The sequence below is a fragment of the Myotis yumanensis genome, unplaced genomic scaffold, assembly GCF_028538775.1.
Source record: "Myotis yumanensis isolate MYYU_CA2020_CCGP unplaced genomic scaffold, mMyoYum1.0.hap1 SCAF_4, whole genome shotgun sequence".
Lineage (NCBI taxonomy): Eukaryota > Metazoa > Chordata > Mammalia > Chiroptera > Vespertilionidae > Myotis > Myotis yumanensis.
The window spans coordinates 109,419,445-109,433,088 of NW_027223755.1; the positions used below are offsets into that span (position 1 = coordinate 109,419,445).

The 13,644-nt window shown below is 49.1% G+C and overlaps 1 protein-coding gene across 1 annotated transcript in view; it reads right to left on the bottom strand.

The window, feature by feature from the left end:
- The window catches only part of CACNG3 (calcium voltage-gated channel auxiliary subunit gamma 3), a 71,856-nt gene extending 59,641 nt beyond the window's left edge, over positions 1 to 12,215 (bottom strand). Inside the window, exon 1 of the mRNA XM_070411671.1 lies at positions 11,594 to 12,215. Coding sequence (XP_070267772.1) covers positions 11,594 to 11,804 — 211 coding nt within the window. The 5' untranslated portion in view covers positions 11,805 to 12,215. The remainder of the gene's footprint in view (positions 1 to 11,593) is intronic.
- Positions 12,216 to 13,644: the final 1,429 nt, after the last annotated feature.

Below are 13,644 nucleotides of genomic sequence, written 5' to 3' on the forward strand. Positions count from 1 at the left end.
AGCCCTGCCATCTCCCCCGGGCAGGAGCGAGGCCGAAGTGGAAAGTGGAGGAGCACTGAGCGCTGAGCGCTGAGCAGCAGAACTCCGACCCGACGCACATCATTGATCCGATAGTCTCACTTTTCTCTAAACACGGAGTTCGAGCCGTGTCCATCGTCTTTGGAGAAAAGCACTATTTTGAAAAACCAGGACTAACTTGCTAGTACATATTTTAAGGCATTTTAAGCTGGTGAACAGGTCGCTGGCTCTGGGTCCTGTCATGGCGAAGGGGGATGATCTGCGGTGAGTATGCATCTCTGTGAACTGCTCTTTGCCCAAACCAGTTTCCGCAGGGACAGCAGAGCCTTACACTGGAAGAGGAGACGGCAGGCCCAGGATTCTCGGAATCGCTTTGATTTTGCAGGTGGGTGTGATTGCAGTTAAAGCAGCTGCGCACGGTGCTGAATAGAATATGTGGCAAACGTGCAGGTAACTAACTATGTACAGACTCATAAGCCGGAAGAATAGACGCAGTGTCTGCTGGGTGTGTGCACAGCGTAGCCACGCAGCCTGTTCCTCCCCTCTCCTCCCGCAGGACTGCACCCAGAGCACTAGACATTTCTAAAGGAGACGGTGGGACCTCTCTGCATAATCTTTGAGGGAAAGATGGAAAATAAGGGATGGAGAACTAACGTTGAAATTTTCAAGACTGTGGAGTCCGATGGCCCCGAGCTGCAGCTCCTGCGTGGCCCACAGGGCGGCCGGGACTGCAGGGTGTGCTTTAGCGGGAGGTCTGTAAGCACTGAGCCCAGGAGAGCGACTGCCAGAGGTTAGGGGGGTCTCGGAGTTCAAGGTGAGTGAGTTGCCTCACGAAGCACATTCCGTGCATGTCCCCTGGGCATGTGCTATGTGCCAGGCTCTGGTTCTAGGCCGGGGTCCTGGGAAGGGTGGCGGAGAAGGAGCGTTTCCATGGTGATCAGGTATTGGGCAGTGCCTCTCTACAGTGTGCAAGGAAAAGGTGGATGATGGTGTCAGGTCTTGCCTGCCCCACGCCCATCTCGGCTGCCCACGCCTGGACTGCTGAGGCCGAGGTCACGGAGAACCAGCCTGGTGGGGTGTTGGTCTGTGGCAGGTCTGGTGGCGTCAAAGGAGGGTTTGGCCCTCTGAGCGCTGCACTGAACCCGCTGCAGATCCCTAAGCCACAGAGTTATCAGACAGAAACCTTGACCCCTGCCTGCCACAGACTCTAAAACGCAAATAAGTCAAATGATGGTGTGCCCAAGTCCAGTCCTCAGAAAGCGGGGCCGCCACGAACCCCTCGCCCCTGGGTTTGCAGCCCCCCGTCTTCATGGAGAGTTTGCCTGAGTCTCCGAGAGTGTGCTGGCCTGCAAGCAGCCAGACTCTTTGGGAAAGAAACTGTTCTCAATTCTAGTGATCGGTGTTGCCTTTTAAAAAAAAAAAGTATATTTGGTCTCCAGAGATGCTGTATTTTTTAAAATATGTTTTCATTGACTTCAGAGAGGAAGGGAGAGAGATAGAAACATCAATGATGAAAGAGAATCATTGATTGGTTGCCTCTTGCATGCCCCCTACAGGGGATCAAGCCCTCAGCCTGGGCATGTGCCCTTGACCGAAATTGAACTCAGAACCCTTCAGTCCACAGGCCGACACTCTAGCCACTGAGCCAAACTGGCGAGGGCCAGAGGTGCTGTATTTTTGCAGCCTAGAGCCACAACATCTAAATCTAGCTAGCTCTACCATTTCTTTTCCTTGACCTTGCTTTCTGGATTTGGAATAAAAATGGGCAAAGGTTGGGTTTATTATTTTTCACAATATTTCTAGTTGAGGGGTTCAGAGCCGGTGACTGACACGAAAGTCTCTTTGACACAGGAGTGGGCAGGCTGGAGAAGGCCCTCCCCACCAGGCCGGGCCCTGCTAAGGGAGCCAGTGTGGTGATGAGGGCGGTGCTCTGGCGCAGTCCCAGCTGCCGCCCCTGGAGGTGCTGTGTAGCCACTGGGCTTCTCTGAGCCTCAGTCCTGTTGGTGAAACAGGCCTGCAGGTAGCGCAGGGGCCAGCAGGGGATTCAGCTGCATTTGTTTATCCAAGTGCATGGGGCGCAGTAATGACAGCAGCACAGGTAGGGTGGGGGCCCAGCTCTGCCTCCTACCAACCATGACCTCTCTGGCTGTCTGCTTCCTCATTTGTAAATGGGGACAATAGAAGTATCTACTTCCTGAGAAGGTGCAAGGATTGGATGAATACCATGTGTCAAGTGCTTACAAGTGCCCGGCATGTACCATGTGCCTGATACACACATAAGTAAATGCTCAGGGTTTAGCCTAGAAATGGATGCTCATAGCTTGGCAAGGAGAAGGTGTTTATTAAGTGTTAGCTATTGTCACTTTACTGTTTCCTTGTCACCTCTTCCTGGGATTCTCATGGCCCATCCTCTCCTTCTACAGCTTCTTTGGAAGCAGGTGTGAGGATCCACACTGGCGTCTCACCTGCTTGCTGATCCCAGGAGGAGGGGAAGACCTCCCCTGGACATGGCTTCCTTGAGCAAACCCAGGAAGCAGCCCGCAGGAGCCTTGCAGGGAGCTCTCAGACCAAGAGCTTCTAGTCTCGGCCTTGCTGTTTATCTACGTCAGCTGGGAGCACGCCTCCAGAGACCCTCACCACACTTGCCTGATCCTGACTTCTCCTCCTCGGTGTTCACCGGCCCCTCTGCCCTTGCCCGGAAGTGCCAGTGCTCCTCGGGGTCCTGTCACGTTGCCTCCTGGTGTCCCCTGGGTTGTCTCTGGCACTTCTGCACTTTCAAGCCTTCAATTACCACCTATGCCTGGGTGATTCCAAGTGTCACTTCAGGTTTCACCTTTATCCTGAGCCTCTGTCAGTGCTTCTTCACATTTTCAGAGTGTGAGACTCTCTCCATAGAAGCTCACACTCACATATTTTTCTTGAAGTTTCATGAGCACACGGAGCCTTACGCATAGAGCTACATGGAGACCCAATGCTAACTCCATGGGCCTCCCTCTCTCACCCTCACCCTCCGCAGCTGTGTCTGCTGGGTCTACCTTTAATCTCTCATGTCATTCCTTTTACCGCCATCAGAACATCGCCTCCCAACGCTTCTTCTCTTTCCAGCCCCAACAGATATTATTTCCTGCGTGTTTGGTCAGGGGCTGCCTTTTCTTGGAGACCATTACAGAGAGAAGGTTCGTGTTGACTTTCTTTCAACCTCTCAGAAAAGGGCCCAGGAACCCCTGATGGGATGAAGAGTCTCAGAGAAAGGCAAGAAAAAGTACTCTTGGAAAAACAAAGGGTACTTCCAGAAATAACATGTTATTATAAATTTCTGTAATAACTGTCCCATTTATTCAGTGGCAGCAAATGTTTTAGGCTTTGCAGGCTAGGCAGAAAACTTGAGGATACTAAGTAGGTACTTATGAAATAAGAAACAAACTCCACACATGTTTTAATGGCAACATTCAAAATTATAGATGCTGAAATTTGAATTTCTTATTTGTGTGTGTTGTGAAATATTATTTGATATTATTTATTTATGTTAAACATATGTTATTGATTTTTTACAGAGAGGAAGGAAGAGAGATAGAGAGTTAGAAACATTGATCAGCTGCCTCCTGCACATCCCCTACTGGGGATGTGTCAGCAACCAAGGTACATGCCCTTGACCGGAATCAAACCTGGGACCCTTCAGTCCCCAAGCCGATGCTCTACCTGCTGAGCCAAACCAGTCAGGGCGATATTATTTAATTTTTTCAACCATTTAGAGATGTACAAAATATTCTTAGCCTGTGCATTGTACAAAAACAGGCGATGCGCTGATGTCTGCACATGGGCTAGAGTTTGCCAACCCCTGAGATGAATGTCTCACATTCTCCACACGCTGAGTCCTACACTTCCATCATTTTAGAGGCAAAGCATGAAGTACATCCTGTTTATTGATGAGTCTCAAGTCAGTGGCGTGTAAATGTGTCACTGTTCTATCTTTTGACTGTGTTATATCCAACTCCTCATTTCTTCAGTGATATTTTGGGCATATTTTATAACTTTCCAGCCACTTTTGGTTGTTAAAACTTCCAGTTGCATATCTGATTGCAAGGTTGTATCCCTGATCCTCTCTCTTTTGCATCCTGGCAGCTTTGGTATGCTGTGCCAGGGAACAGGAAGAGAAAGAAGGTCACGTGCCACTTGGCTGGGTGAAGGTGCGGACCTGTCATCCATTGTTGCCGCATCTCCAGCTGGTGCCGATGGCCAGGACTCGGTGTGGTGGGAGACGCCTGCCCTGGTTAGCGGAGGGCCCTGGGGCCTTCCCACCGCCACCTCCTTCTCTGATGTGGGCCATCTGAGTCGGGTCCAGGCTTTTCCACCCCACATTGGCTCCCACCACTGACAGCTCCCATACCTCTGAGCCCGTGGTACCCTGTGAGCCTTTGTAAAAGGCCCTCCTCCCTTTGGATAGACTCCGCTGTGGACCAAGGTGCATGGTTTGGGGAGTGGAGCATGGGATGGCTCTCAGTCCTTGCTGGACCCCTAGGCTGAGCAATCCTGGGCAGGGCAACATCTCAAAAGCCGTGCCACTCTGGCTGGGCTCTTCTTGCCTACCAGGTTGCTCTGTTGGGTGGGGCACTAACAAAATGGCTTAAGCTCAGCCATCCACTATTGGACCCCCTGCACTCCCAGCACCTCCCCATTGCGAACATGCGGCCCTGCTGCCAGCCCCTCACTCAGCCCTGGCGCTTTCCTTCACGTCTTGTGAAGTAGGCACGTGAGCAGAGGGTCAGCCCTGCTGCCTAACAAGCGTCCAGTCTAGGAATGGCATGCCAGTCTCTTTCCCAGGCACTTGGATCTTGAATTCTTCTTAGAATCATCAAGGAACTAAAGGTATTAGGAGGAAGGATAGTGATATAAGAACGCTAACATCATTTGTCTTAGCAAATGGATAGTGTCTAAAATGGATGGATCAAGGCCTACTGATCAACATACTATGTAGAAACATGAAGGAATGAAGGGACCACAGGAAGGACTGAGACAAACTGCTGAAAGCCCTTGCTACTTTCACTTTCTTCTCTTGCAGGTGAGGAGGCTCATGCTCAGAGGTTAACCAACTTCTAAGGTCTCACGGCTAGTAAATGGCAGGACCCAGATAACAACTCGTGTCTACCTGCCCCCAGAGCTCCGCTGTCTGACATTCTTGTCGTCTCCCAGGGATTATTAAAGGCCATTTGCTCCTATAAGGGCTGAGAGAGCGGGCTCCGGCAGAGTGGTGCGGATGGGGAGGAAAGCAGCATTGGAGTTTTGTGGGCTGCTCTTTAGCCTCAGCAGCACTGGTTCACTGGGGGCACTTCCACATGTCAGAGTCTAATTTCCAAGTTGTAAGAAACACAATTCTCTTAAAATACACAGGGAATTCATGTCAGGTTTTATTCAACACATCAGTGAGGGAGCCGGCAGAATGACAAAGCTGGTTCAAAGGAGGATGCTATATATTTTTTCAGTGAAAGCATTCTGAAATAAGATAGTTAAGTTAGATATAAAACTGATTAATGTCCTAGAGGGTAGGCAATAAATCCACAACAGTTGTGTCTGTCTCCTCTCATGAACAGAAACCATTTGGATCTCAACTGAACAAAAAGCATATGTGCATCTTCGGGAGCTTTCTACAAGTAAACCTGTAACTACAGCTGGGCTCGCATTCACAGTAAACGCTAAGTCAGACAATGTTATGTGCCCCGAGAATCAGTAGGTGAGCTTGTTGGACGCTGCTCTATGAGAACATTCAAAGGACAAACTATATTTTTACCCAATTTCTTGTTTTATTGTTTCCCGATGCATGTTGGTAACCCGCACTGGTCACCCGACAATGGAATGCAAATCACTTGCCTTTATTCTAACAAAATTTCAAATGGGGATTAGAAGTATCTTCAAGCGTCTATTTCCTAAGATGGGTTGAGCCCTAGAGTCAGACGGTAGGGGGGCCTGGTTTCAGGTAGAAAGAAGAGAAACAGTTCCTTTCCACCAATGATGACACATCTAGGAGTAAGATTCAAAATATTTAAACACCAGTAGGACACAAGGCCTGCCAATCAGAACGGATGCTTCCACAGGGCTGGAGCAGGATCACGGTGGCCCTGCTGGGTCAGGTCTAACCCTTTATGTGATGGATCTTTAGATGTCTGGGAGGATCCAGAAAGGACTATGGTGGGGTTTTGAGGGCGAGGGGTGGGGGTGGGGGTGGGGGGGACTTGGGCCAGGAGCTGTTTACCAACAAGTAGGGAAATAGTTCAACATTTTAATAACTTGTATGGCTATACTAACATGTTCTGGCTGAATGTTAGTCAAGCTCACACCCTCCTACTCCTGCCACCATGCCAATCCTGACCCACCCCAAGCACAGTCCTGGCCACTCTTTCCCATCCTCCCTCAAGACTCCAGTTCACTTCTCTCTTCTCTTTGCCTCTTGGGCTTTAGGGACAAGGATGAACAGTGCAGGGACAACAGCAGAGTCAGGGGTAGGGAAGAGAGTAAGAGAGTACCGAAGTATTCTGTACCCATGGCCAAGGGAAGGTACAGCATTAGATCTGGGCCTGGAGGCACAGAAATGACTCCTTGATACTGTTTTTAAGCTCTAAGGCAGTGGTTCTCAACCTTCCTAATGCCGCGACCCTTTAATACAGTTCCTCATGTTGTGGTGACCCCCAATTTCATTGTTACAAATTGAACATAATTAAAGCATAGTGATTAATCACAAAAACAATATGAAATTATATATGTGTTTTCCGGTGGTCTTAGGCGACCCCTGTGAAAGGGTCGTTAGACCCCCCCAAGGGGTCTCGACCCACAGGTTGAGAACCGCTGCAGGATATAGCAGCGCCACCAACAAGCAAGAATCTCTGTCCTTCCCAGTTTACAGTCTCCCAGGGGCAGCGCGGGGACAGGAGCAGGGTGCCTGGTGCCTGTGGCAGCACCCAGCAGTGGGTGAGCCCAGCCACATCTCTGCAGCTTCCCCGAGGCTTCTGAGCACATCAGTAACACTCGAACCCCATCTGGCTGAAAAAGTCAGCCATCTGGAGACTTGGAAATATGGGGAAACTTCTAATGACTGACTAATTTCCTCCCCCCCAGTTTTTCAGCCAGATGTTTGATGTCATTCAGGCCCATCTATAGCAGAAATAGCAGTTTATTGAAACTCTTTTTCATATTTTTAATTTCCCTGTCCTAAAATCCTAAATGGGCTTTCTTTTCTTAGTAGGATTTTTTTTTTTTTTTAATGAATCAACAAAGTGATCCTCGGCTAATGAAGAGCAATTCAGTAATCAAATGTAAAACTATAAGAAATTTGAATTAAAGGGGCCTTTTAGATCATTTCCAGGTCTCAACACTGGCAGCCCAGGGGTCAAATTCAGCTGTAGGGTGAGTTTGATTTGGCCGACACCATGTTTTTAAAAAGTTGACTTAGTTGCCCACTTTTTAAAAATCAAGAGAGTTTTTACCTGGCATTTTAAAATTTGAATTACTGGGCCGAATTGGAACACATTTCCCCAGGGTAAAAATCAACTTAAGCCAAGGAGCAATTGTCCCTGAGATGGGGCTTGTGCTCCCCAATTTGCCACAGTCCCCACCACTCTCTTTGCCCCGACACTCAGACAAAGTTTCAGTTACCATACATCTTCTTCAATGCACTGCTACTCCCTCCCTCCCCCATAGAACTGAAGTACGAGGACTGTGAAATGCCCTTTTTCACACTTTACACTGCCTGCCCAGTCCGCACGGAAATCTGGGTTTGGTACGCCTTAATCTTATCTGAAGCTCCCATTTTAGATTTGGGTAAAGCGGGGTCCAAACAAGGAAAAGAACATACACAATTGACATAACATTTAGTGACAGAAATGGGGTGAGCTGCCAGGGCTCCTCGCCCCTAGGCCCGTGCAGTGGTCTTTCCACGATCTCAACACGCCGCTTTGATTGTGTCTAGGGCTCCAAGATTTTCCTAATGAGAGCGTCACATGTCAGACAGGTTCTCATTCAAATTCACACACGGCTGTTGAAAGCCCGCAGCAGGTTGGGCTCTCCTCTGTGAGTGCCTTGCCTGCTTTCCAGATAATGAGTCAGGCGTTCGTTTCGGTTTCTCAGTGTGGGTGTCTCTACATAGGTCGATTGTTTTTTCATTCAAAGCATGTCCTTTACTGCCTCTGAGTTTGCGCCTGTCTGGTGGCTCCCGGGCCCGCAGACACTGCACGGGCATGCTCAGTGTTCTGGGAGCCGGAGCATCTGAATAGCAAGGCCCATGGGTCGGGGCGTCCTCACAAGCTAAATGTCTGTGCCAGTCGCAGCCTGTCCCCCAGAGCGCGAGGGCATGCTCTCCAGCCCATGCCCCGAGAAGCAACCTGGCCTAGGTGCAGTAAGCAACTGCTGAGCTGAGGTGTGTGACCTTGGGAAAGTTATATAACTTCTCCAGCCTCAGTTTCCTCATCTGTAAAATAAGAGTAATAATAATAATACCTATAGTGTTGAGCTCCTTTGAAGATGAAAGTTCATTTTTCAAAATTCTTAGAACAATCCTAACACCTGGTCAATGCTAACATTACACTGCGGTGAGTGATAGAAATGAGCACTGGGAACATCGCCTCCCCGGCTTCAGCAGTCATCCCAGGCCCATTGTAATTACTCAGTTGGCTTTGACTTGATAACTGTTTGGAGGATTTTTAGGAAATTCAGACTCCCTCGGCCCACTGCCAACCTATGGAAGCAGAGAATCTAGTTGGGGGGCTTGACGATCTATTCTTTTTACGCTCCTTATGTGATTCTGATGACCACCCGGCTTTGAGAGCAATGGATGCACTTGAATATCTTTCTGATATTTGAATACTTTGGTGGTGGGAAGCCCATCGCCTCTGAAAGCTCCCCGTTCTGCAGGGGACACATTTTTAGATTGAGGCCAAACCTGTTTACCTCAAGCTCCCACTTCTACCCCCTGGAGGCCACGCAGAACGCTTCACATCTCTTTTTCGTATGAGAGCTCTTCAGATATTGCAGACAGCTGTCATATTCCTGCTGAGCATTCTCTTCTTTTGGACAAAATGGCCCTATTCTCTCATGGGGGAAAAGTATGGATAAACCGACTCCTCTAATTTGCGATATAAAAAAAAAATGAGCTACAAGGCCCCCATGTCCTAGTTATCCTTTGACACTTAAAGGACCAGAAAAAATGAGGATGTCGAGGCTCTGGAAGACAGGAGGTGCCAAGCAGGAGATGGCTGTGCACCTTCATGTCATCAGGCAGGGCTCCGTCTGCGGCATGTGCCACGCAGAAGCCAGAGGCCCCTGCAAATGCCAACACGTGATGTAGTCAGTACATGAAGGCAAATCTTGGCTTCAGTTTTAGCCAGGCCCACCTAGGTGTTGGCTATATGGATGTACACACAGCTAAAATTTTATTGTGATTCATTAAAGTTTATGTATCTTACGGTGTTCGATACTTCAAAAATATAAACAAAAATGTAGCTGGACCAAATTTTATGGAGGCTGCAACCAATATTCTCAAAAGAATTCACCTAACCAAGAGCATGTCTTAGCTTCACCAAATCCCACTTGATTCAAATTCTCACTTCTCACAGAATGCCTGGGTGGGGCTCTGATTCCTTGTGCCAACTGTGGGTGTAGGACATGCTGCTGGAGAAAAGAGAATCCATCAGCTGAGAAATGCTAAGGGTTCGGGAATCCTAGGCCCTAAAGGGGAAATTGGTGTTTAATTGTGCATTCCAAGGTTTAGTTCCTAGAAGCAGAAGAGTCGGAAATAACTGAAACATGGTCTACATGTGCAGACATCAGTAGGAATCTCCGATTTTTATGCCATCCCTGGAACCATGTCGGCATCAAAATATCCACAAAACCACAGCTTTACAAATGGTAACTCAATTCCTTATTGTCCATATAGGAAAGCGAATTATGGAATTTTCCTTAAGTAAATGACTTCACCAAATCCAACCACAAATGACCACAAATGTTAGCTTCTTGTCAATGTTTAGGAAAGAATTATTCTAGAATTTCCATCAGTACACTGGATACAATATGAGCTTTGGATAGTGATAATTTAATACCACCTATTCTAAATTAATAATTTCCCAAATTAATAAACTGAGGGCTGACAGTGGAAAATGTGTTAACCAAGGTCATGCAGATAATTTGCAGCCTTACCCAGGTATTCTGACTTCACACACAGTGATCCTTCTTGCATTTAAAGTATTCTTCTCCCACCTGGACTTCCCACCAGTTGCAAATGTGCTTTGGAAACAGACTCTGTTGCAGTAACTCTTACAGGCAGGAGAGCAGTTGTTCAGAGTGTCAGGACACGGGAAGATGGCCAGGGAATGAAGCAATATTACACTAGCAAGTGATGTCATAGCATGACTTCCTAAGCGGCTGACATAGATGCAAGTCTTTAAGAAGCCCTGGCAAGTGCCAGCCAGTGAGAATGCAGGCTGGACAACCAATGATGAGCAGGGGAAGGGAGCATATAGGGAATCAAGATTCTCTTACCCATCACTGTGACAAGCTTCGCAGGTTCCCTAGAAGCCCAAGAAAACTCCCTTTTAACCCTTTAATCCAGGGCCTTCCCTCAGGCATCTAGGCTCCAAAAGCTTCGATTTTGTTCTCTATCTTTCTGCTCTCTCCCACTGACATCCAGCCATTGCCCAGTGATGCTGAGAGTGACTCCAGTGTAGTGAAAGCAAGTTTAATAGTGAGACAGGCTACCCAAGAGCTTGACATTCTAAAATTGATCTGTCCTCTTCATTGTAATTAAGCTGATTCTCAATTTTTAAAATTAGAAGTGACAAGCTTTCATTCTTAAAGAATCAATCTTATGCAAATATCATGAAAATATATCTGTTCAATTTGGGGAAGATTTAGGAAAGAAGAAAGGTGTACACCAAATACCAAGATTTCACTTATGTTTTGATCCCCAGATAATAAAATGTTTATTTATAAGGACATTTTCTTAAAGTGTGTGTGTGTGTGTGTGTGTGTGTGTGTGTACGTGCGCATGCATGTGTGTGTGTGGGAGGGTTCACGTATGTTAGTCTGGAACTGGTTAGCAATGGAAGTTCATGAAAATATCTAGTTAGACCAAACTCATAAGGAACTGGTAAGACTGTGTTGAAAAATAAGGAAATAGCTTAGAGTGCATCAGGCTAGGTCAGGGTGTCGCTCTCCCTCTCCCCCACCCCCACCCCCACTGAAACACAATTCAAGCCCAGCCAAAGACCCCATCTCAAACCAGAGATCAAAGCAGTTCACAAAATGACTAGGGATTTTGTATTTGAAGACTTTTCTTAATTGCAGGAGCTGCCTAGGGGGCCACACAATCTCATCTCATGAAGCTTATACCAAAAACAACCAATAAGCTCCAAACCCTTCATCCCACACAACATGGCATTAGTCTTGCTGGGAACGGTCTGGACAGCCGCACCTTCTCCGCAATCTTCGGAACCGGTCTTCCCCCCGCCCCTCGCTGCTTCTGCCTCCCCCAAGCCCCCAAGGGAATATTCGAATATCAGAAACGGGATTATTATTGAGAGGAATTTGCAAATACCTTCCAGGCAGCAGGTCCTCCACAGCCCCGAGTGTGTCATTACTTCTTCATTCTTCCTGCTGGTTTCATTATCACTTGTAGATTTAGTCCTGCACACACCTCTGGAATATAACCAGTAGTCCGTGCCCACTGCAATGGTCATTAAACTAAACGCTGCAAAGGCTCCCACAGTGGTGATCAACATCTGGATACCTCTGTCACACATCCTCATAATTCTTCATGGTATTCTGTATGGCTGGGGGTTGAAGGGGAAGTTCAATGCCGGAGGAAAAAAATCACTCTGCAGCTGGGTAACCTAAGACAGGCTCTTTCAAAAATTCGGGTCTCCGTTTGTCAGCATCCACGGGGGCTTTGGGAAAGCTGGGCTTTCCTGTCTGGAGCTCTCTCCAGTTCCCTGGTTCGCCTATGGCCCTGGGAAGGGTGCAGGCTCCAGGGGGCTGGTCCACATCACTGCTGCCTTCTGAGGGTCCCTGGGTTCCTTTCATTCCTCAGGAGGTTGGTAAAGATGAGAGTCCGTGCAAGGCATGGCTCCGGAGCCTGGAGCTGCCAGCTCGGTTTGAGATGCGCCTGGCTCCTCACAGCCCCGGGAGACTCAAGGCAAAGAAATCCGGAGAGGTCTCGGTGTGTGTGCGCGTGTGTGCGCGCGCTCGCGCGTGCGTGCGTGCATGTGTGTGTGTGCGCGCGCGCGCGCGCATGTGCTGGGGGTGAGGGCGGATGGCAAAAAATAGCACTGCTGGGAGGCGGGTCGCTGAGAAGAGTGTTCACTGCTTCCCCTGCCTCCCAGGAAAGCTCTCCGCCTGCTGCCGACACCCCCGCTCAAACTGGAGAAAAGAGAGTCGTGGGGCGGGGCCGGCGGTTTCAGGGGGGCAAAGGCTCGCAGTGCTGAACGGACAGCTCCCTCCCGCCGCCCCGCCTCCGCCGTCCGAACGCCAGGGCTTGGGGGTCCGCGGTGCTGAACGGACAGCTACCAGCCTGTCACTCCCGCGGCTGCACCCCCGCCCTTCTGCCGCCGGGGCTAGAAACGGGGGCTGCAGGAGGGTCTCTGCCCTCGCGCCCCACCCCCCCCCCCACCGCCCGCCCTTCCCAGGATCGGTCTGAGCAAGCCCACGCTCCGCTCAAAGTTTGGGGAGCTGGGGCGATCGGAGCCGCTCCTTGCGCTGCAGCACAGCCCGGTCCCTCCGCTCCCGCGAGGGTTAAGAAGAGGGGAAGGGGAAAGAAGCCCGCAGCGCACCCTGGCGCTCTCACAGCTCGCACCCAGCGCGTCCCCACCTCCCACCCCACCCCCACCCCAACCCCCACCAATGAGCCAGGCAAGTTTGCCTTTTGCTGCGGGTTCTGCTAGAACCCACTAGGAAAGACCAAGTCTTCTTAAAGGGACCTGAGACTGGACGACAGCTCCAAGGCTCACTTGGGTGGGCAAAAGGTGTTGTCACAGACACATCTGTGTATAGTCTGTCTCAATGTGGCTCCCCACAAAACAAGCAATATGTCTACCCTCCTTTCTCTGGAGCCCCGGTGTACACCGGAGACCACATGTTCAGATCAGACCTGGAGCTGTTCATATACATATGAGCATGCATTCTTAAAAGAGAGACGGGCTAACTGTATACAGACTCTGATCTGTTGCACACATATCAGGGTTTTGGGGAAAGGGGTGTTAAATATTGATCTCTGGATATACCTCATATATTTTAACAATCCTACATTTCGGGGGTGGGGGACGGAGATGGATTCAAGGGGGGAAAGTCATGGAAAACATCAGATTCCTTCCAAAGGTCCCGGATGTTCCTTTGTTGACATCATTGTCTAAGTTAGGCCAGAAGGCAGGTAAAGTTAGTCCAAAGTGCAAATGCCATTGCACACCTGAAAGCTAGCGAGGCTCTCCCTCAGAAATAGTCAGTGTTGCAAAAGACCAGCATTTAACCAGCTTTTTATTACCAGGCATTCTTGCATATACATGAGCATTCACTGAGTTAGCTAAAAACAGTCCACAGAATGCCTTGGTCCCCCCTCCCCCATCCCCACCGTGGCCTGATGGGATGGAGGCCAGT